Source organism: Chiloscyllium punctatum, unplaced genomic scaffold (assembly GCF_047496795.1).
Source record: "Chiloscyllium punctatum isolate Juve2018m unplaced genomic scaffold, sChiPun1.3 scaffold_772, whole genome shotgun sequence".
Taxonomy (NCBI): Eukaryota; Metazoa; Chordata; class Chondrichthyes; order Orectolobiformes; family Hemiscylliidae; genus Chiloscyllium; species Chiloscyllium punctatum.
In genome coordinates, this window is record NW_027310506.1 from 15,478 (window position 1) to 40,019 (window position 24,542).

General features: G+C 53.9%; 1 protein-coding gene across 1 annotated transcript; it reads right to left on the minus strand.

Annotated features, from left to right (window-relative positions):
• Positions 1-7,304: 7,304 nt before the first annotated feature.
• On the minus strand, positions 7,305-24,248 carry LOC140473898 (sulfotransferase 1C4-like). The gene is made up of 5 exons (XM_072567652.1): positions 24,116-24,248; positions 23,176-23,302; positions 22,545-22,639; positions 21,945-22,125; positions 7,305-7,486 (listed from the first exon to the last, which is right to left on the minus strand). The coding sequence occupies exons 1-5, from the start codon at positions 24,191-24,193 to the stop codon at positions 7,374-7,376; spliced, it is 594 nt and encodes a 197-aa protein (XP_072423753.1). The 5' UTR covers positions 24,194-24,248; the 3' UTR covers positions 7,305-7,373.
• Between the last annotated feature and the right edge of the window lie 294 nt (positions 24,249-24,542).

Below are 24,542 nucleotides of genomic sequence, written 5' to 3' on the forward strand. Positions count from 1 at the left end.
CACTATCCCTTATTTCCAATCCTATAAAATGCTACCCCATATTCCCAATCCTGTAAAAACACCATCCCTTTTTCCCAGCTCCTGTAAAAACACTGTCCCTAATTCCCAATCCTGTAAAAACACTATCCCTCATTCCCAATCCTGTAAAATGCTATCCCTTATTCCCAATTCATGCAAAAACACTATCCCTTATTCCCAACTCCTGTAAAACGCTGTCCTTTATTCCCAATCCTGTAAAAACGCTATCCCTCATTCCCAATCCTGTAAAGTGCTATCCCTTATTCCCAATTCATGCAAAAACACTATCCCTTATTCCCAACTCCTGTAAAAATACTCTCTCTTATTCCCAACTCCTGTAAAACACTATCCCTTATTCCCAATCCCTCTAAAACGCTATCCCTTATTCCCAACTCCTGTAAAATACTGTCCCTTATTCCCAATCCTGTAAAAATGCTACTCTGTATTCCCAAACCTGTAAAAACACTATCCCTTATTCCCAATTCCTCTAAAACACTATCCCTTATTCCCAATCCTGTAAAAACTCTATTCCCAGCCACGGCAGGAATGACATAACCTGCGCCCCCACCTCCCTTCCCCCTTCACCTCGATCCCAGGCCCTAAAGGAGCCTCCCACATCCATCAAAGTTTCACCTGCACATCCACCAATGTCATTCCCTGTATCCGTTGCTCCCGATGCGGTCTCCTCTACATTGGGGAGACTGGGTGCCTCCTAGCAGAGCGCTTTAGGGAACATCTCCGGGACCCCCGCACCAATCAATAACTCCCCCTCTCACTCTGCCGAGGACATGGAGGTCCTGGGCCTCCTTCACCGCCCCTCCCTCACCACCAGACGCCTGGAGGAAGAACGCCTCATCTTCCGCCTCGGAACACTTCAACCCCAGGGCATCAATGTGGACTTCAACAGCTTCCTCATTTCCCCTTCCCCCACCTCACCCCAGTTCCAAACTTCCAGCTCAGTAACTGTCCCCATGACCTGTCCCTCCTGTCAATCTTCCTTCCCAACCTCCCTTCCGAACCAACAACCTCACACCCCCAACCTCCATCCACCTATCGGATGGAGAGCGACCCTCCCAACCCAATCCCAATTATGGCACCGCTCCCTCAGCGCCCAGCGTCACCGCTGACAAAGGTCTGATACCGAAAACGTCCTTTCTCCTGCTCCTCGGATGATGCCAGACCTCATGTGCTTTTCTAGCGCCTCTCTGATCTCGCGTCTGGTGTCTCTCAGTCCCCTCTCTCTCAGGGAGATATCTGTACACTGACTGGTGTCTCTCAGTCCCCTCTCTCTCTCTCTCTCAGGGAGATATCTGTACACTGACTGGTGTCTCTCAGTCCCCTCTCTCTCTCAGGGAGATATCTGTACACTGACTGGTGTCTCTCAGTCCCCTCTCTCTCTCAGGGAGATATCTGTACACTGACTGGTGTCTCTCAGTCCCCTCTCTCTCAGGGAGATATCTGTACACTGACTGGTGTATCTCAGTCCCCCCTCTCTCTCTCAGGGAGATATCTGTACACTGACTGGTGTCTCTCAGTCCCCTCTCTCTCTCAGGGAGATATCTGTACACTGACTGGTGTCTCTCAGTCCCCTCTCTCTCTCAGGGAGATATCTGTACACTGACTGGTGTCTCTCAGTCCCCTCTCTCTCTCAGAGAGATATCTGTACACTGACTGGTGTCTCTCAGTCCCCTCTCTCTCAGGGAGATATCTGTACACTGACTGGTGTCTCTCAGTCCCCCCTCTCTCTCTCTCAGGGAGATATCTGTACACTGACTGGTGTCTCTCAGTCCCCTCTCTCTCTCTCAGGGAGATATCTGTACACTGACTGGTGTCTCTCAGTCCCCTCTCTCTCTCAGGGAGATATCTGTACACTGACTGGTGTCTCTCAGTCCCCTCTCTCTCTCTCAGGGAGATATCTGTACACTGACTGGTGTCTCTCAGTCCCCCCTCTCTCTCTCTCAGGGAGATATCTGTACACTGACTGGTATCTCTCAGTCCCCTCTCTCTCTCTCTCAGGGAGATATCTGTACACTGACTGGTGTCTCTCAGTCCTCTCTCTCTCTCAGGGAGATATCTGTACACTGACTGGTGTCGCTCAGTCCCCCCTCTCACTCAGGGAGATATCTGTACACTGACTGGTGTCTCTCAGTCCCCTCTCTCTCTCAGGGAGATATCTGGACACTGACTGGTGTCTCTCAGTCCCCTCTCTCTCTCTCAGGGAGATATCTGTACACTGACTGGTGTCTCTCAGTCCCCCCTCTCTCTCTCAGGGAGATATCTGTACACTGACTGGTGTCTCTCAGTCCCCCCTCTCTCTCAGGGAGATATCTGTACACTGACTGGTGTCTCTCAGTCCCCTCTCTCTCTCAGGGAGATATCTGTACACTGACTGGTGTCTCTCAGTCCCCCCTCTCTCTCAGGGAGATATCTGTACACTGACTGGTGTCTCTCAGTCCCCTCTCTCTCTCAGGGAGATATCTGTACACTGACTGGTGTCTCTCAGTCCCCTCTCTCTCTCAGGGAGATATCTGTACACTGACTGGTGTCTCTCAGTCCCCCCCCCCTCTCTCTCAGGGAGATATCTGTACACTGACTGGTGTCTCTCAGTCCCCCCTCTCTCTCTCAGGGAGATATCTGTACACTGACTGGTGTCTCTCAGTCCCCTCTCTCTCTCAGGGAGATATCTGTACACTGACTGGTGTCTCTCAGTCCCCTCTCTCTCTCTCTCAGGGAGATATCTGTACACTGACTGGTGTCTCTCAGTCCCCTCTCTCTCTCAGGGAGATATCTGTACACTGACTGGTGTCTCTCAGTCCCCCCTCTCTCTCAGGGAGATATCTGTACACTGACTGGTGTCTCTCAGTCCCCCCTCTCTCTCTCTCAGGGAGATATCTGTACACTGACTGGTGTCTCTCAGTCCCCTCTCTCTCTCTCTCAGGGAGATATCTGTACACTGACTGGTGTCTCTCAGTCCCCTCTCTCTCTCAGGGAGATATCTGTACACTGACTGATGTCTCTCAGTCCCCTCTCTCTCTCAGGGAGATATCTGTACACTGACTGGTGTCTCTCAGTCCCCCCTCTCTCTCTCAGGGAGATATCTGTACACTGACTGGTGTCTCTCAGTCCCCTCTCTCTCTCAGGGAGATATCTGTACACTGACTGGTGTCTCTCAGTCCCCTCTCTCTCAGGGAGATATCTGTACACTGACTGGCGTCTCTCAGTCCCCTCTCTCTCTCAGGGAGATATCTGTACACTGACTGGTGTCTCTCAGTCCCCTCTCTCTCTCTCAGGGAGATATCTGTACACTGACTGGTGTCTCTCAGTCCCCTCTCTCTCAGGGAGATATCTGTACACTGACTGGTGTCTCTCAGTCCCCCCTCTCTCTCTCAGGGAGATATCTGTACACTGACTGGTGTCTCTCAGTCCCCTCTCTCTCAGGGAGATATCTGTACACTGACTGGTGTCTCTCAATCCCTCCTCTCTCTCTCTCAGGGAGATATCTGTACACTGACCGGTGTCTCCGAGTCCCCTCTCTCTCTCTCTCTCAGGGAGATGTCTGAACACTGCCTGGTGTCTCCCAGTCCCCCCTCTCTCTCTCTCAGGGAGATATCTGTACACTGACTGGTGTCTCTCAATCCCTCCTCTCTCTCTCTCAGGGAGATATCTGTACACTGACCGGTGTCTCCGAGTCCCCTCTCTCTCTCTCTCTCAGGGAGATGTCTGAACACTGCCTGGTGTCTCCCAGTCCCCCCTCTCTCTCTCTCAGGGAGATATCTGTACACTGACTGGTGTCTCTCAGTCCCCTCTCTCTCAGGGAGATATCTGTACACTGACTGGTGTCTCTCAGTCCCCCCTCTCTCTCTCTCAGGGAGATATCTGTACACTGACCGGTGTCTCCCAGTCCCCTCTCTCTCTCTCTCAGGGAGATGTCTGAACACTGACTGGTGTCTCCCAGTCCCCCCTCTCTCTCTCTCAGGGAGATATCTGTACACTGACTGGAGTCTCTCAGTCCCCTCTCTCTCAGGGAGATATCTGTACACTGACTGGTGTCTCTCAGTCCCCTCTCTCTCTCTCAGGGAGATATCTGTACACTGACTGGTATCTCTCAGTCCCCTCTCTCTCTCTCTCAGGGAGATACCTGGACACTGACTGGTGTCTCTCAGTCCCCTCTCTCTCTCAGGGAGATATCTGTACACTGACTGGTGTCTCTCAGTCCCCTCTCTCTCTCAGGGAGATATCTGTACACTGACTGGTGTCTCTCAGTCCTCTCTCTCTCAGGGAGATATCTGTACACTGACTGGTGTCTCTCAGTCCCCCCTCTCAGGGAGATATCGGTACACTGACTGGTGTCCCTCAGTCCCCTCTCTCTCTCTGGGAGATATCTGTACACTGACTGGTGTCTCTCAGTCCTCTCTCTATCTCTCAGGTAGATATCTGTACACTGACTGGTGTCTCTCAGTCCCCGCTCACTCTCAGGGAGATATCTGTGCACTGACTGGTGTCTCTCAGTCCCCTCTCTCTCAGGGAGATATCTGTACACTGACCGGTGTCTCCCAGTCCCCTCTCTCTCTCTCTCAGGGAGATGTCTGTACACTGACTGGTGTCTCTCAGTCCCCTCTCTCTCTCTCTCTCAGGGAGATGTCTGTACACTGACTAGTGTCTCTCAGTCCCCTCTCTCTCTCAGGGAGATATCTGTACACTGACTGGTGTCTCCCAGTACCCCCTCTCTGTCTCTCAGGGAGATATCTGTACACTGACTGGTGTCTCTCAGTCCCCTCTCTCTCTCAGGGAGATATCTGTACACTGACTGGTGTCTCTCAGTCCCCTCTCTCTCAGGGAGATATCTGTACACTGACTGGTGTCTCTCAGTCCCCTCTCTCTCTCTCAGGGAGATATCTGTACACTGACTGGTGTCTCTCAGTCCCCTCTCTCTATCAGGGAGATATCTGTACACTGACTGGTGTCTCTCAGTCCTCTCTTTCTCTCTCAGGGAGTATCTGTACACTGACTGGTGTCTCTCAGTCCCCTCTCTCTCAGGGAGATATCTGTATACTGACTGGTGTCTCTCAGTCCCCCCTCTCTCTCTCTCAGGGAGATATCTGTACACTGACTGGTGTCTCTCAGTCCCCTCTCTCTCTCAGGGAGATATCTGTACACTGACTGGTGTCTCTCAGTCCTCTCTCTCTCAGGGAGATATCTGTACACTGACTGGTGTCTCTCAGTCCCCTCTCTCTCTCTCTCTCAGGGAGATATCTGTACACTGACTGGTGTCTCTCAGTCCTCTCTCTCTCAGGGAGATATCTGTACACTGACTGGTGTCTCTCAGTCCCCCCTCTCAGGGAGATATCGGTACACTGACTGGTGTCCCTCAGTCCCCTCTCTCTCTCTGGGAGATATCTGTACACTGACTGGTGTCTCTCAGTCCTCTCTCTATCTCTCAGGTAGATATCTGTACACTGACTGGTGTCTCTCAGTCCCCGCTCACTCTCAGGGAGATATCTGTGCACTGACTGGTGTCTCTCAGTCCCCTCTCTCTCAGGGAGATATCTGTACACTGACCGGTGTCTCCCAGTCCCCTCTCTCTCTCTCTCAGGGAGATGTCTGTACACTGACTGGTGTCTCTCAGTCCCCTCTCTCTCTCTCTCTCAGGGAGATGTCTGTACACTGACTAGTGTCTCTCAGTCCCCTCTCTCTCTCAGGGAGATATCTGTACACTGACTGGTGTCTCCCAGTACCCCCTCTCTGTCTCTCAGGGAGATATCTGTACACTGACTGGTGTCTCTCAGTCCCCTCTCTCTCTCAGGGAGATATCTGTACACTGACTGGTGTCTCTCAGTCCCCTCTCTCTCTCAGGGAGATATCTGTACACTGACTGGTGTCTCTCAGTCCTCTCTCTCTCAGGGAGATATCTGTACACTGACTGGTGTCTCTCAGTCCCCTCTCTCTCTCTCAGGGAGATATCTGTACACTGACTGGTGTCTCTCAGTCCCCCTTCTCTCTCTCTCAGGGAGATATCTGTACACTGACTGGTGTCTCTCAGTCCCCTCTCTCTCAGGGAGATATCTGTATACTGACTGGTGTCTCTCAGTCCCCCCTCTCTCTCTCAGGGAGATATCTGTACACTGACTGGTGTCTCTCAGTCCCCTCTCTCTCTCAGGGAGATATCTGTACACTGACTGGTGTCTCTCAGTCCCCCCTCTCTCTTACACTGACTGGTGTCTCTCAGTCCCCCCCTCTCTCTCTCAGTGACGATATCTGTACACTGGACTGGTGTCTCTCAGTCCCCTCTCTCTCTCTCAGGGAGATATCTGTACACTGACTGGTGTCTCTCAGTCCCCCCTCTCTCTCTCTCTCAGGGAGATATCTGTACACTGACTGGTGTCTCTCAGTCCCCTCTCTCTCAGGGAGATATCTGTATACTGACTGGTGTCTCTCAGTCCCCTCCCTCTCTCTCTCTCTCAGGGAGATATCTGTACACTGACTGGTGTCTCTCAGTCCCCCTCTCTCTCAGGGAGATATCTGTACACTGACTGGTGTCTCTCAGTCCCCCTCTCTCTCTCAGGAGATATCTGTACACTGACTGGTGTCTCTCAGTCCCCCTCTCTCTCTCAGGGAGATATCTGTACACTGACTGGTGTCTCTCAGTCCCTCCTCTCTCTCTCAGGGAGATATCTGTACACTGACTGGTGTCTCTCAGTCCCCCTCTCTCTCTCAGGGAGATATCTGTACACTGACTGGTGTCTCTCAGTCCCCTCTCTCTCTCTCTCAGGGAGATATCTGTACACTGACTGGTGTCTCTCAGTCCCCTCTCTCTCTCAGGGAGATATCTGTACACTGACTGGTGTCTCTCAGTCCCCTCTCTCTCTCAGGGAGATATCTGTACACTGACTGGGGTCTCTCAGTCCCCCTCTCTCTCAGGGAGATTATCTGTACACTGACTGGTGTCTCTCAGTCCCCTCTCTCTCTCTCTCAGGGAGATATCTGTACACTGACTGGTGTCTCTCAGTCCCCTCTCTCTCTCAGGGAGATATCTGTACACTGACTGGTGTCTCTCAGTCCCCCTCTCTCTCTCTCTCAGGGAGATATCTGTACACTGACTGGTGTCTCTCAGTCCCCCCTCTCTCTCAGGGAGATATCTGTACACTGACTGGTGTCTCTCAGTCCCCTCTCTCTCTCAGGGAGATATCTGTACACTGACTGGTGTCTCTCAGTCCTCTCTCTCTCAGGTTGGGTGTCTGTCCGTTGTGCTGTAAGTGCAGGTTGATGTGAAATAATTTGCGAATGTGTTTGTCTTAATGAATGGAATATTTAATCTGAATCGATGGGTTATTCACAGTGTTCTGGTCTCGTCCCGGTCACAGCTCCTGGCGAAACCTCACCGAGCACGGAGCCATCTGTCTCTCGTAATGTTCGTCAAAACGTTCATTCTCAGCCACTGTGAAATGGGTCTTCCAGTCCCCCACCTCACCTGGGAGAGAGGGAGGGAGGGGGGGGAGGGAGAGGGAGGGGGGGAGGGGGGGGAGGGAGGGGGGGGAGAGAGGGAGGGAGGGGGGGGAGGGAGAGGGGGAGAGGGAGGGGGGGGGGAGGGGGGGAGAGGGGGGGAGGGAGGGAGAGAGGGGGAGGGAGGGGGAGGGAGAGAGGGAGGGAGAGGGAGGGGGGAGGGGGAGGGAGGGAGAGGGGGAGGGAGGGAGGGGGAGGGAGAGAGGGAGGGGGAGGGGGAGGGAAGGGGAGAGAGGGGGAGAGAGGGAGGGGGGAGGGGGAGGGAGGGAGGGAGAGAGGGGGTGAGGGAGGGAGGGGGAGGGAGAGAGGGGGTGAGGGAGGGAGGGAGAGAGAAACAGGGAGGGAGGGAGGGAGGGAGAGGCAGGGGGAGGGAGAGAGGGAGGGAGAGGGGGAGATACAGGGGAAACAGGGAGTGAGGGAGGGAGAGGCATGGTGAGGGAGGGGGAGAGAAACAGGGAGGGAGGGAGAGATGGAGAGACGGGGAGTGAGGGAGAGAGAGAGAGAGACAGAGGAGGGAGGGGGGGACAGGGTGGAGGGAGGGAGAGACAGGGGGAGGGAGGGAGAGACAGGTGGAGGGAGGGAGGGAGGGAGGGAGCGACAGGGCGAGGGATGGAGAGAGGGAGGGGGGAGAGAGGGGGAGGGAGGGAGGGAGAGAGGGAGGATGGGGAGAGAGGGGGAGGGAGGGAGGGAGAGAGGGAGGGTGGGGAGAGAAGGGAAGGGAGAGAGGGAGAGACAGGGGGAGGGAGAGAGGGGGGGAGAGGGAACGAGAGGGAGGGAGTGGGAGAGAGACAGAGGAGGGAGGGAGGGGGGAAACAGGGAGGGAAAGGGTGGGAGGGAGAGAGAGAGAGAGAGAGAGAAAACAGGGAGGGAGGGGGAGGGTGGGTGGGAGTGGGAAACAGAGGAGGGAGGGAGGGGGGTACAGAGTAAAGGGAGGGAGAGACAGGAGGGAGGAGGCAGAGGGACAGAGACAGAGGGAGAGACAGTGGAACCCAGAGACAGACAGGGAGAGATTGTGTCAATACCATGGATGAGTCGGTGATGTGAGAGGACTGACCCCCCTCCATCCCCTTGCCCCTTTTCACAGCCCACCGCCCCCTTGTCATCGCTCAGAGGGAGCCTCAGTGAGTCTCTGCAGTGGGTCTTGTAGAGGGTACACACTGCTGTCCCTCTGCTTCGAGGGGGGTGGAGAGGGGAGGGAGTGTTGAGGTTTGGGGAGGGTCAGCCAGTGTCTCCATCGAGCGATGGGGGGGGGTGGGTGGTGGCTGCTCTGTCCCGGGAGGGTGTTGAGTTTCCCCGGAGTTGTCAGAGCCTCGCCACACGCCCCCCCACCCCCCAGGCCAGGACGAGTGGGGAGTATCCCCTCACCCTCCCCTGACTCGTGCCTCATCAATGGTGGGACAGGACTTTGAGGGTTGGAGGGAGGTCAGGAGGGGAGTTACCTGATGCAGGATTCCCAGCCTCTGACCTGCTCCTGCAGCCACAGGATTGAGATAGGGCTGGGTCTGGGTCAGTTTCTGCTCAATGGGACCCCCGGGATGTTGATAGTGAGGGGGGGAGGGGGATTCAGTGATGGTAACACCATTGAACATCAAGGGGGCGATGGTTAGATTCTCTCTCAATGGGAACCCCCAGGATGTTGATCGCGGTGGGGAGGGGTGACTCAGTGATGGTAACACCATTGAACGTCAAGGGGGCGATGGTTAGAGTCTCTCTCAATGGGAATCCCCAGGATGTTGATAGTGGGGGGGAGGTGGAATTCAGTGACGGTAACACCATTGAACATCAAGGGGCGATGGTTAGATTCTCTCTCAATGGGACCCCCTCAGGATGTTGATAGTGGGGGGGAGGAGGGGATTCAGTGATGGTAACACCATTGAACGTCAAGGGGGCGATGGTTAGATTCTCTCTCAATGGGACCCCCAGGATGTTGATTGTTGGGGGGAGGGGGAATTCAGTGATGGTAACACCATTGAACATCAAGGGGGCGATGGTTAGATTCTCTCTCAATGGGAATCCCCAGGATGTTGATAGTGGGGGGAGGGGGGATTCAGTGACGGTAACACCATTGAACATCAAGGGGGCGATGGTTAGATTCTCTCTCAATGGGACCCCCCAGGATCTTGATAGTGGGAGCGGGGGAGGGGGAATTCAGTGACGGTATCACCATTGAATGTCAAGGGGCCGATGGTTAGATTCCCTCTCAATGGGAAGCCCCAGGATATTGATCGTGGAGGGGAGGAGGGGGGATTCAGTGACGGTAACACCATTGAACATCAAGGGGGCGATGGTTAGATTCTCTCTCAATGGGAACCCCCAGGATGTTGATAGTGGGGGGGAGGGGTGGATTCAGTGATGGTAACACCATTGAACATCAAGGGGGCGATGGTTAGATTCTCTCTCAATGGGAACCCCCAGGATGTTGATCGCGGTGGGGAGGGGGGAATTCAGTGACGGTAACACCATTGAACGTCAAGGGTGCGATGGTTAGATTCTCTCTCAATGGGAACCCCCAGGATGTTGATAGTGGGGGGGGGGGGGAGGGGGGATTCAGTGATGGTAACACCATTGAACGTCAAGGGGGCGATGGTTAGATTCTCTCTCAATGGGAACCGCCAGGATGTTGATAGTGGGGGGGGGGAGGGGGGATTCAGTGACGGTAACACAATTGAACGTCAAGGGGGCGATGGTTAGATTCTCTCTCAATGGGAACCCCCAGGATGTTGATAGTGGGGGAGGGAGGGGGTTCAGTGACGGTAACAACATTGGATATCAAGGGGGCGATGGTTAGATTCTCTCTCAATGGGAACCCCCGTGATGTTGATAGTGGGGGGGAGGGGGGATTCAGTGACAGTAACACCATTGAACATCAAGGGGGCGATGGTTAGATTCTCTCTCAATGGGAACCCCCAGGATGTTGATAGTGGGGGAGGGAGGGGGTTCAGTGACGGTAACAACATTGAACATCAAGGGGGCGATGGTTAGATTCTCTCTCAATGGGACCCCCCAGGATGTTGATAGTGGGGGGAGGGGGATTCAGTGACGGTAACACCATTGAACATCAAGGGGGCGATGGTTAGATTCTCTCTCAATGGGAAGCCCCAGGATATTGATAGTGGGGGGGGAGGGGGGATTCAGTGACAGTAACACCATTGAACGTCAAGGGGGCGATGGTTCGATTCTCTCTCAATGGGAACCCCCAGGATGTTGATAGTGGGGGGGGAGGGGGATTCAGTGACGGTAACACCATTGAACGTCAAGGGGGCGATGGTTAGATTCTCTCTCAATGGGACCCCCCAGGATGTTGATAGTGGGGGGAGGGGGATTCAGTGACGGTAACACCATTGAACATCAAGGGGGCGATGGTTAGTTTCTCTCTCAATGGGAACCCCCAGGATGTTGATCGTGGTGGGGAGGGGGACTCAGTGATGGTAACACCATTGAACATCAAGGGGGCGATGGTTAGATTCTCTCTCAATGGCAAACCCCAGGATATTGATACTTGGGGGGGGGGAGGTGGAATTCAGTGACGGTAACACCATTGAACATCAAGGGGCGATGGTTAGATTCTCTCTCAATGGCAACCCCCAGGATGTTGATACTTGGCGGGGGGAGGGGGAATTCAGTGACGGTAACACCATTGAACATCAAGGGGCGATGGTTAGATTCTCTCTCAATGGGATCCCCCAGGATGTTGATTGTGGGGGTGGGGGAGGGGGAATTCAGTGATGGTAACACCATTGAACATCAAGGGGGCGATGGTTAGATTCTCTCTCAATGGGAACCCCCAGGATGTTGATCGCGGTGGGGAGGGGTGACTCAGTGATGGTAACACCATTGAACGTCAAGGGGGCGATGGTTAGATTCTCTCTCAATGGGAACGCCCAGGATGTTGATCGCGGTGGGGAGGGGTGACTCAGTGATGGTAACACCATTGAACGTCAAGGGGGCGATGGTTAGAGTCTCTCTCAATGGGAATCCCCAGGATGTTGATAGTGGGGGGGAGGGGGGATTCAGTGATGGTAACACCATTGAACGTCAAGGGGGCGATGGTTAGATTCTCTCTCAATGGGAAGCCCCAGGATATTGATAGTGGAGGGGAGGAGGGGGGATTCAGTGATGGTAACACCATTGAACATCAAGGGGGCGATGGTTAGATTCTCTCTCAATGGGAACCCCCAGGATGTTGATCGTGGTGGGGAGGGGGACTCAGTGATGGTAACACCATTGAACATCAAGGGGGCGATGGTTAGATTCTCTCTCAATGGCAACCCCCAGGATGTTGATACTTGGGGGAGGAGGTGGAATTCAGTGACGGTAACACCATTGAACATCAAGGGGCGATGGTTAGATTCTCTCTCAATGGCAACCCCCAGGATGTTGATAGTGGGGGGGGGGAGGGGGGGATTCAGTGATGGTAACACCATTGAACATCAAGGGGGCGATGGTTAGATTCTCTCTCAATGGGAACCCCCAGGATGTTGATCGTGGTGGGGAGGGGGACTCAGTGATGGTAACACCATTGAACATCAAGGGGGCGATGGTTAGATTCTCTCTCAATGGCAACCCCCAGGATGTTGATACTTGGGGGAGGAGGTGGAATTCAGTGACGGTAACACCATTGAACATCAAGGGGCGATGGTTAGATTCTCTCTCAATGGCAACCCCCAGGATGTTGATAGTGGGGGGGGGAGGGGGGGATTCAGTGATGGTAACACCATTGAACATCAAGGGGGCGATGGTTAGATTCTCTCTCAATGGGAACCCCCAGGATGTTGATAGTGGGGGGGAGGGGGAATTCAGTGATGGTAACACCATTGAACATCAAGGGGGCGATGGTTAGATTCTCTCTCAATGGGAATCCCCAGGATGTTGATAGTGGGGGGAGGGGGGATTCAGTGACGGTAACACCATTGAACATCAAGGGGGCGATGGTTAGATTCTCTCTCAATGGGACCCCCCAGGATCTTGATAGTGGGAGCGGGGGAGGGGGAATTCAGTGACGGTATCACCATTGAATGTCAAGGGGCCGATGGTTAGATTCCCTCTCAATGGGAAGCCCCAGGATATTGATAGTGGAGGGGAGGAGGGGGGATTCAGTGATGGTAACACCATTGAACATCAAGGGGGCGATGGTTAGATTCTCTCTCAATGGGAACCCCCAGGATGTTGATCGCGGTGGGGAGGGGGGAATTCAGTGACGGTAACACCATTGAACGTCAAGGGTGCGATGGTTAGATTCTCTCTCAATGGGAACCCCCAGGATGTTGATAGTGGGGGGGCGGGGAGGGGGGATTCAGTGATGGTAACACCATTGAACGTCAAGGGGGCGATGGTTAGATTCTCTCTCAATGGCAACCCCCAGGATGTTGATAGTGGGGGGGGGGAGGGGGGATTCAGTGACGGTAACACAATTGAACGTCAAGGGGGCGATGGTTAGATTCTCTCTCAATGGGAACCCCCAGGATGTTGATAGTGGGGGAGGGAGGGGGTTCAGTGACGGTAACAACATTGAACATCAAGGGGGCGATGGTTAGATTCTCTCTCAATGGGACCCCCCAGGATGTTGATAGTGGGGGGAGGGGGATTCAGTGATGGTAACACCATTGAACATCAAGGGCGCGATGGTTAGATTCTCTCTCAATGGGAATCCCCAGGATGTTGATAGTGGGGGGAGGGGGGATTCAGTGACGGTAACACCATTGAACATCAAGGGGGCGATGGTTAGATTCTCTCTCAATGGGAAGCCCCAGGATATTGATAGTGGAGGGGAGGAGGGGGGATTCAGTGATGGTAACACCATTGAACATCAAGGGGGCGATGGTTAGTTTCTCTCTCAATGGGAACCCCCAGGATGTTGATCGTGGTGGGGAGGGGGACTCAGTGATGGTAACACCATTGAACATCAAGGGGGCGATGGTTAGATTCTCTCTCAATGGCAAACCCCAGGATATTGATACTTGGGGGGGGGAGGTGGAATTCAGTGACGGTAACACCATTGAACATCAAGGGGCGATGGTTAGATTCTCTCTCAATGGCAACCCCCAGGATGTTGATACTTGGCGGGGGGAGGGGGAATTCAGTGACGGTAACACCATTGAACATCAAGGGGCGATGGTTAGATTCTCTCTCAATGGGAGCCCCCAGGATGTTGATTGTGGGGGTGGGGGAGGGGGAATTCAGTGATGGTAACACCATTGAACATCAAGGGGGCGATGGTTAGATTCTCTCTCAATGGGAACCCCCAGGATGTTGATCGCGGTGGGGAGGGGTGACTCAGTGATGGTAACACCATTGAACGTCAAGGGGGCGATGGTTAGATTCTCTCTCAATGGGAACCCCCAGGATGTTGATCGCGGTGGGGAGGGGTGACTCAGTGATGGTAACACCATTGAACGTCAAGGGGGCGATGGTTAGAGTCTCTCTCAATGGGAATCCCCAGGATGTTGATAGTGGGGGGGAGGGGGGATTCAGTGATGGTAACACCATTGAACGTCAAGGGGGCGATGGTTAGATTCTCTCACAATGGGACCCCCAGGATGTTGATTGTGGGGGGGAGGGGGAATTCAGTGATGGTAACACCATTGAACATCAAGGGGGCGATGGTTAGATTCTCTCTCAATGGGACCCCCCAGGATGTTGATAGTTGGGGGGGTGGGGAGGGGGAATTCAGTGACGGTTCGGTAACACCATTGAACATCAAGGGGGCGATGGTTAGATTCTCTCTCAATGGGACCCCCCAGGATGTTGATAGTGGGGGTGGAGGGGTGGATTCAGTGATGGAAACACCATTGAACATCAAGGGGGCGATGGTTAGATTCTCCCTCAATGGGAACCCCCAGGATGTTGATCGTGGTGGGGAGGGGGACTCAGTGATGGTAACACCATTGAACATCAAGGGGGCGATGGTTAGATTCTCTCTCAATGGCAAACCCCAGGATATTGATACTTGGGGGGGGGAGGTGGAATTCAGTGACGGTAACACCATTGAACATCAAGGGGCGATGGTTAGATTCTCTCTCAATGGCAACCCCCAGGATGTTGATACTTGGCGGGGGGAGGGGGAATTCAGTGACGGTAACACCATTGAACATCAAGGGGCGATGGTTAGATTCTCTCTCAATGGGAGCCCCCAGGATGTTGATTGTGGGGGTGGGGGAGGGGGATTCAGTGATGGTAACACCATTGAACATCAAGGGGGCGATGGTTAGATTCTCTCTCAATGGGAACCCCCAGGATGTTGATCGCGGTGGGGAGGGGTGACTCAGTGATGGTAACACCATTGAACGTCAAGGGGGCGATGGTTAGATTCTCTCTCAATGGGAACCCCCAGGATGTTGATCGCGGTGGGGAGGGGTGACTCAGTGATGGTAACACCATTGAACGTCAAGGGGGCGATGGTTAGAGTCTCTCTCAATGGGAATCCCCAGGATGTTGATAGTGGGGGGGAGGGGGGATTCATTGATGGTAACACCATTGAACGTCAAGGGGGCGATGGTTAGATTCTCTCACAATGGGACCCCCAGGATGTTGATTGTGGGGGGGAGGGGGAATTCAGTGATGGTAACACCATTGAACATCAAGGGGGCGATGGTTAGATTCTCTCTCAATGGGACCCCCCAGGATGTTGATAGTTGGGGGGGTGGGGAGGGGGAATTCAGTGACGGTTCGGTAACACCATTGAACATCAAGGGGGCGATGGTTAGATTCTCTCTCAATGGGACCCCCCAGGATGTTGATAGTGGGGGTGGAGGGGGGGATTCAGTGATGGTAACACCATTGAACATCAAGGGGGCGATGGTTAGATTCTCTCTCAATGGGAACCCCCAGGATGTTGATAGTGGGGGGGGGGGGAGGAATTCAGTGACGGTAACACCATTGAACGTCAAGGGGGTGATGGTTAGATTCTCTCTCAATGGGAACCCCCAGGATGTTGATAGTGGGGGAGGGGGAGGAATTCAGTGACGGTAACACCATTGAACGTCAAGGGGGCGATGGTTAGATTCTCTCTCAATGGGACCCCCAGGATGTTGATCGTGGTGGGGAGGGGTGACTCAGTGATGGTAACACCATTGAACATCAAGGGGGCGATGGTTAGAGTCTCTCTCAATGGGAACCCCCAGGATGGTGATAGTGGGGGGGGAGGGGGAGGGGGGATTCAGTGATGGTATCACCATTGAACATCAAGGGGGCGATGGTTAGATTCTCTCTCAATGGGAACCCCCAGGATGTTGATTGTGGGGGGGAGGGGGGATTCAGTGATGGTAACGCCATTGAACATCAAGGGGGCGATGGTTAGATTCTCTCTCAATGGGAACCCCCAGGATGTTGATAGTGGGGGGGAGGGGGGGATTCAGTGATGGTAACACCATTGAACATCAAGGGGGCGATGGTTAGATGCTCTCTCAATGGGAACCCCCAGGATGTTGATAGTGGAGGGGAGCAGGGATTCAGTGATGGTAACACCATTGAACATCAAGGGGGCGATGGTTAGATTCTCTCTCAATGGGAACCCCCAGGGTGTTGATAGTGGGGGGGGAGGGGGGATTCAGTGATGGTAACACCATTGAACATCAAGGGGGTGATGGTTAGATTCTCTCGCACTGGGAACCCCCAGGATGTTGATAGTGGAGGTGGAGGGGGGGATTCAGTGATGGAAACACCATTGAACATCAAGGGGGCGATGGTTAGATTCTCCCTCAATGGGAACCCCCAGGATGCTGATTGTGGGGGGGAGGGGGAATTCAGTGACGGTAACACCATTGAACATCAAGGGGACGATGGTTAGATTCTCCCTCAATGGGAACCCCCAGGATGTTGATAGTGGGGGGGGGGGGGGGGGGGGGGGATTCAGTGACGGTAACACAATTGAACGTCAAGGGGGCGATGGTTAGATTCTCTCTCAATGGGAACCCCCAGGATGTTGATAGTGGGGGGGGGGGGGGGGGGGGCGGATTCAGTGACGGTAACACAATTGAACGTCAAGGGGGCGATGGTTAGATTCTCTCTCAATGGGAACCCCCAGGATGTTGATCGCGGTGGGGAGGGGGGATTCAGTGACGGTAACACCATTGAACATCAAGGGGCAATGGTTAGATTCTCTCTCAATGGGAACCCCCAGGATGTTGATTGTGAGGGGAGGGGTGGATTCAGTGACGGTAACACCATTGAACATCAAGGGGGCGATGGTTAGATTCTCTCTCAATGGGAACCCCCAGGATGTTGATAGTGGGGGGGAAGGGGGATTCAGTGACGGTAACACCATTGAACATCAAGGGGCAATGGTTAGATTCTCTCTCAATGGGAACCCCCAGGATGTTGATAGTGGGGGGAGGGGGGGATTCAGTGATGGTAACACCATTGAACATCAAGGGGGTGATGGTTAGATTCTCTCTCAATGGGAACCCCCAGGATGTTGATAGTGGGGGGGGGAGGGGGGATTCAGTGATGGTAACACCATTGAACGTCAAGGGGGCGATGGTTAGATTCCCTCTCAATGGGAAGCCCCAGGATGTTGATAGTGGGGGAGTGGGGGATTCAGTGACGGTAACACCATTGAACGTCAAGGGTGCGATGGTTAGATTCCCTCTCAATGGGAAGCCCCAGGATGTTGATAGTGGGGGAGTGGGGGACTCAGTGATGGTAACACCCTTGAACGTCAAGGGGGCGATGGTTAGATTCTCTCTCAGTGGGAACCCCCAGGATGTTGATCGCGGTGGGGAGGGGTGACTCAGTGACGGTAACACCATTGAACGTCAAGGGGGCGATGGTTAGATTCTCTCTCAATGGCAACCCCCAGGATGTTGATCGCGGTGGGGAGGGGTGACTCAGTGATGGTAACACCATTGAACGTCATGGGGGCGATGGTTAGATTCTCTCTCAATGGGAACCCCCAGGATGTTGATCGCGGTGGGGAGGGGTGACTCAGTGATAGTAACACCATTGAACGTCAAGGGGGCGATGGTTAGAGTCTCTCTCAATGGGAATCCCCAGGATGTTGATAGTGGGGGGGAGGGGGAATTCAGTGATGGTAACACCATTGAACATCAAGGGGGCGATGGTTAGATTCTCTCTCAATGGGACCCCCCAGGATGTTGATAGTTGGGGGGGTGTGGAGGGGGAATTCAGTGACGGTACGGTAACACCATTGAACATCAAGGGGGCGATGGTTAGATTCTCTCTCAATGGGACCCCCCAGGATGTTGATAGTTGGGGGGGTGTGGAGGGGGAATTCAGTGACGGTACGGTAACACCATTGAACATCAAGGGGGCGATGGTTAGATTCTCCCTCAATGGGAACCCCCAGGATGTTGATAGTGGGGGGGGGGGAAGGAATTCAGTGACGGTAACACCATTGAACGTCAAGGGGGTGATGGTTAGATTCTCTCTCAATGGGAACCCCCAGGATGTTGATAGTGGGGGGGGGGGAGGAATTCAGTGACGGTAACACCATTGAACGTCAAGGGGGCGATGGTTAGATTCTCTCTCAATGGGACCCCCAGGATGTTGATAGTGGGGGAGGGGGAGGGGGAATTCAGTGACGGTAACACCATTGAACGTCAAGGGTGCGATGGTTAGATTCTCTCTCAATGGGAACCCCCAGGATGTTGATACTTGGGGGGGGGAGTTGGAATTCAGTGACGGTAACACCATTGAACATCAAGGGGCGATGGTTAGATTCTCTCTCAATGGCAACCCCCAGGATGTTGATACTTGGGGGGGGGAGGTGGAATTCAGTGACGGTAACACCATTGAACATCAAGGGGCGATGGTTAGATTCTCTCTCAATGGCAACCCCCAGGATGTTGATACTTGGCGGGGGGAGGGGGAATTCAGTGAGGGTAACACCATTGAACATCAAGGGGCGATGGTTAGATTCTCTCTCAATGGGACCCCCCAGGATGTTGATTGTGGTGGGGGGGAGGGGGAATTCAGTGACGGTAACACCATTGAACATCAAGGGGGCGATGGTTAGATTCTCTCTCAATGGTACCACCTCAGGATGTTGATAGTGGGGGGGAGGGGGGATTCAGTGACGGTAACACCATTGAACATCAAGGGGGCGATGGTTAGATTCTCTCTCAATGGGACCCCCCAGGATCTTGATAGTGGGAGCGGGGGAGGGGGAATTCAGTGACGGTATCACCATTGAATGTCAAGGGGCCGATGGTTAGATTCTCTCTCAATGGGACCCCCCAGGATGTTGATAGTTGGGGGGGTGGGGAGGGGGAATTCAGTGACGGTACGGTAACACCATTGAACATCAAGGGGGCGAAGGTTAGATTCTCTCTCAATGGGACCCCCCAGGATGTTGATAGTGGGGGTGGAGGGGGGGATTCAGTGATGGAAACACCATTGAACATCAAGGGGGCGATGGTTAGATTCTCCCTCAATGGGAACCCCCAGGATGTTGATAGTGGGGGGGGGGGGGAAGGAATTCAGTGACGGTAACACCATTGAACGTCAAGGGGGTGATGGTTAGATTCTCTCTCAATGGGAACCCCCAGGATGTTGATAGTGGGGGGGGGGAGGAATTCAGTGACGGTAACACCATTGAACGTCAAGGGTGCGATGGTTAGATTCTCTCTCAATGGGAACCCCCAGGATGTTGATCGTGGTGGGGAGGGGGACTCAGTGATGGTAACACCATTGAACATCAAGGGGGCGATGGTTAGATTCTCTCTCAATGGCAACCCCCAGGATGTTGATACTTGGGGGGGGGGAGGTGGAATTCAGTGACGGTAACACCATTGAACATCAAGGGGCGATGGTTAGATTCTCTCTCAATGGCAACCCCCAGGATGTTGATACTTGGCGGGGGGAGGGGGAATTCAGTGAGGGTAACACCATTGAACATCAAGGGGCGATGGTTAGATTCTCTCTCAATGGGACCCCCCAGGATGTTGATTGTGGCGGGGGGGAGGGGGAATTCAGTGATGGTAACACCATTGAACATCAAGGGGGCGATGGTTAGATTCTCTCTCAATGGGACCCCCTCAGGATGTTGATAGTGGGGGGGAGGGGGGATTCAGTGACGGTAACACCATTGAACATCAAGGGGGCGATGGTTAGATTCTCTCTCAATGGGACCTCCCAGGATCTTGATAGTGGGAGCGGGGGAGGGGGAATTCAGTGACGGTAACACCATTGAATGTCAAGGGGCCGATGGTTAGATTCCCTCTCAATGGGAAGCCCCAGGATATTGATAGTGGAGGGGAGGAGGGGGGATTCAGTGACGGTAACACCATTGAACGTCTAGGGGGCGAAGGTTAGATTCTCTCTCAATGGGAACCCCCAGGATGTTGATCGCGGTGGGGAGGGGTGACTCAGTGATGGTAACACCATTGAACGTCAAGGGGGCGATGGTTAGATTCTCTCTCAATGGGAACCCCCAGGATGTTGATCGCGGTGGGGAGGGGTGAATCAGTGATGGTAACACCATTGAACGTCAAGGGGGCGATGGTTAGATTCTCTCTCAATGGGACCCCCCAGGATGTTGATAGTGGGGGTGGAGGGGGGGATTCAGTGATGGAAACACCATTGAACATCAAGGGGGCGATGGTTAGATTCTCTCTCAATGGGAACGCCCAGGATGTTGATAGTGGGGGGGGGGGGGGGGGGAGGAGTTCAGTGACGGTAACACCATTGAACGTCAAGGGGGCGATGGTTAGATTCTCTCTCAATGGGAGCCCCAGGATGTTGATAGTGGGGGAGGGGGAGGGGGAATTCAGTGACGGTAACACCATTGAACGTCAAGGGTGCGATGGTTAGATTCTCTCTCAATGGGAACCCCCAGGATGTTGATCGTGGTGGGGAGGGGGACTCAGTGATGGTAACACCATTGAACATCAAGGGGGCGATGGTTAGATTCTCTCTCAATGGCAACCCCCAGGATGTTGATACTTGGGGGGGGGAGGTGGAATTCAGTGACGGTAGCACCATTGAACATCAAGGGGCGATGATTAGATTCTCTCTCAATGGCAACCCCCAGGATGTTGATACTTGGCGGGGGGAGGGGGAATTCAGTGACGGTAACACCATTGAACATCAAGGGGCGATGGTTAGATTCTCTCTCAATGGCAACCCCCAGGATGTTGATACTTGGCGGGGGGAGGGGGAATTCAGTGAGGGTAACACCATTGAACATCAAGGGGCGATGGTTAGATTCTCTCTCAATGGGACCCCCCAGGATGTTGATTGTGGCGGGGGGGAGGGGGAATTCAGTGATGGTAACACCATTGAACATCAAGGGGGCGATGGTTAGATTCTCTCTCAATGGGACCCCCTCAGGATGTTGATAGTGGGAGCGGGGGAGGGGGAATTCAGTGATGGTAACACCATTGAATGTCAAGGGGCCGATGGTTAGATTCCCTCTCAATGGGAAGCCCCAGGATATTGATAGTGGAGGGGAGGAGGGGGGATTCAGTGACGGTAACACCATTGAACGTCTAGGGGGCGATGGTTAGAGTCTCTCTCAATGGGAATCCCCAGGATGTTGATAGTGGGGGGGAGGGGGGATTCAGTGATGGTAACACCATTGAACGTCAAGGGGGTGATGGTTAGATTCTCTCTCAATGGGACCCCCCAGGTTGTTGATAGTTGGGGGGGTGGGGAGGGGGAATTCAGTGACGGTACGGTAACACCATTGAACATCAAGGGGGCGATGGTTAGATTCTCTCTCAATGGGACCCCCCAGGATGTTGATAGTGGGGGTGGAGGGGGGGATTCAGTGATGGAAACACCATTGAACATCAAGGGGGCGATGGTTAGATTCTCTCTCAATGGGAACCCCCAGGATGTTGATAGTGGGGGGGGGGGGGGGAGGAGTTCAGTGACGGTAACACCATTGAACGTCAAGGGGGCGATGGTTAGATTCTCTCTCAATGGGACCCCCAGGATGTTGATAGTGGGGGAGGGGGAGGGGGAATTCAGTGACGGTAACACCATTGAACGTCAAGGGTGCGATGGTTAGATTCTCTCTCAATGGGAACCCCCAGGATGTTGATCGTGGTGGGGAGGGGGACTCAGTGATGGTAACACCATTGAACATCAAGGGGGCGATGGTTAGATTCTCTCTCAATGGCAACCCCCAGGATGTTGATACTTGGCGGGGGGAGGGGGGATTCAGTGATGGTAGCACCATTGAACATCAAGGGGCGATGATTAGATTCTCTCTCAATGGCAACCCCCAGGATGTTGATACTTGGCGGGGGGAGGGGGAATTCAGTGACGGTAACACCATTGAACATCAAGGGGGCGATGGTTAGATTCTCTCTCAATGGGAATCCCCAGGATGTTGATAGTGGGGGGAGGGGGGATTCAGTGACGGTAACACCATTGAACATCAAGGGGGCGATGGTTAGATTCTTTCTAACCCATAACACTTGGCTGCCTGACCCTTGACCTCCCATCTCTGACTTTGAACCCACCTTTTCTCATGAACCTGGAGATGGATTGGTCCATGATGTTGCTGGGCAACGTGGTGTAATTAGCCATTGGGTTGTCTTTCATGACCTTGAAGGAGGAGAGATGGACAATCTTCTCGAGGACGTCATCTTCTAGAACCTTCCCCATGAACCGAGCCACCTTCTGGATCTCCCGCCTGGGGTTCTAGATGGAGAGGAGCGAAGGAGAGTGGGGTTAGAGCTCCCAGGGTCAGGGAGAGTGTCCATGGGGTCAGGGGTCAGAGAGGGAAGGTCCATCCAGGGTCAGGGGTCAGTGAGAGAAGTTCCATCCAGGGTCAGGGGTCAGAGAGAGTGTCCATGGGGTCAGAGGTCAGAGAGGATCCATCCAGGGTCAGGGGTCAGAGAGAGAAGGTCCATCCAGGGTCAGGGGTCAGACAGAGTGTCCATGCAGGGTCAGGGGTCAGTGAGAGGGTCCATCCAGACCCTGATGTCTCTTGTCTCCCTCTCCCTCTCCCTCCCCCTCCCTCTCCCTCCCAGCCCCTCTCTCCCTGTCTCTGCCCCCTCCATTCTCTCTCTGTCACACCCTCCAACACTCGTTCTCCCCCACACTCTCTCCATCTTTACCTCCTTCATGTCTTCATAAAAGAGGAACAGAATCCGATGTTTCTCCTTCGCTTCCCACCAGCCCTTCACATGGTCATACCATGATCCCCAGGAAACTGGAACACACAGAGATTGCACAGTCAGATCCCAGTCTCCCTCCCATCAAAACCCACTGTCACTGGGTCAAAGATTCAACACAGACAATGTAGAGGATGCTTTACTCTGTATCTAACCCCCTGCTGTCCCTGTCCTGGGTCGGTTTGATGGGGGGACAGTGTAGAGGGAGCTTTACTCTGTATCTAACCCCCTGCTGTCCCTGGCCTGGGTCGGTTTGATGGAGGGACAGTGTAGAGGGAGCTTTACTCTATATCTAACCCCGTGCTGTCCCTGTCCTGGGAGTGTTTGATGGGGGGGACTGTGTAGAGGGAGTTTTACTCTGTATCTAACCCCGTGCTGTCCCTGTCCTGGGTCGGTTTGATGGGGGGGATCGTGTAGAGGGAGTTTTACTCTGTATCTAACCCCGTGCTGTCCCTGTCCTGGGCGTGTTTGATGGGGGACAGTGTAGAGGGAGCTTTACTCTGTATCTACCCCGTGCTGTCCCTGTCCTGAGTGGGTTTGATGGGGGGACAGTGTAGAAGACGGTGTTCCTCACCTTGACCCTCCATGAAATTCCGGAGGAATTCCTGCCAGGTCCCAGGGTGAGGCATGCCTTGGTTCATCCGATGGAAGTGAAAATACGAGACCGCATTATCCTTGGCATTTCGAGCGACTACAATTACCTGGGAACAGGGAGAAAAATGCATTCATTAATCCCCTCAGAGTCTCCCCCCCCAAAAACCTATCCATCTCCCAGTCTCCCACACTCTCCCCGTGTCCCTCAGTGTCTCCCCCCCATAAATCTATCCATCTCCCAGTCTCCCACACTCTCCCCGTGTCCCTCAGTGTCTCCCTCCCATAAATCTATCCATCTCCCAGTCTCCCACACTCTCCCCGTGTCCCTCAGTCCCCTCAGTGTCTCCCCCCCATAAATCTATCCATCTCACAGTCTCCCACACTCTCCCCGTGTCCCTCAGTGTCTCCCTCCCATAAATCTATCCATCTCCCAGTCTCCCACACTCTCCCCATGTCCCTCAGTGTCTCCCCCCCATAAATCTATCCATCTCCCAGTCTCCCACACTCTCCCCGTGTCCCTCAGTGTCTCCCTCCCATAAATCTATCCATCTCCCAGTCTCCCACACTCTCCCCGTGTCCCTCAGTGTCTCCCCCCCATAAATCTATCCATCTCCCAGTCTCCCACACTCTCCCCGTGTCCCTCAGTGTCTCCCTCCCATAAATCTATCTAACTCCCAGTCTCCCACACTCTCCCCGTGTCCCTCAGTGTCTCCCCCCATAAATCTATCTATCTCCCAGTCTCCCACACTCTCCCCATGTCCCTCAGTGTCTCCCCCCCATAAATCTATCCATCTCCCAGTCTCCCACACTCTCCCCGTGTCCCTCAGTGTCTCCCTCCCATAAATTTATCCATCTCTCAGTCTCCCACACTCTCCCCATGTCCCTCAGTCCCCTCAGTGTCTCCCCCCTCAGTCCCGTACCTTACAATCCTGCTCCCAGAAGGATTTGGGAACGAGTTGGAAAGGCAGGTGGGTTTTGATCATCCGCGGTGACTCCATCCTCTCTAACTGCTCGACTCCTGCAATTGACCGAGGATCAACAGTTCAATCCCCGGGCAGGGGGACCAAGAATGGCAGGGGGTTTCCCAAGCTCATGCAGGGGGTGCAGGGGTTGAAACAGTCCAAGGGCAAAGGGAGATCCTGGGGGTGTCGGGGGGCGGGGGGGGTGGAATGGCAGGGACGGCTGACCAGGGAAGTTAAGGACTGGAGAAAGATCAAAGAGACGCAGTGAGCATGGAGGACCGGGAAACTGTTAAAGACCAACAGAGGATAACTAAAAAAGGTGATGCGCGGAGTCAAACTGAAGGCAGAAATATAACTCGCTTTTCCTTTTAGGAATGTGTATGGA

Excerpts from the sequence above, each read along its gene's own strand:
- LOC140473898 (XM_072567652.1), bottom strand. The coding sequence starts at position 24,193 with ATGGAGTCACCGCGGATGATCAAAACCCACCTGCCTTTCCAACTCGTT. Across the intron at positions 22,640-23,175 it reads GAATTTCATGGAGGGTCAAG|TTTCCTGGGGATCATGGTAT; the intron begins GTGAGGAACACC and ends TGTGTGTTCCAG. Across the intron at positions 7,487-21,944 it reads CTCCAGGTTCATGAGAAAAG|GTGAGGTGGGGGACTGGAAG; the intron begins GTGGGTTCAAAG and ends CCTCTCTCCCAG.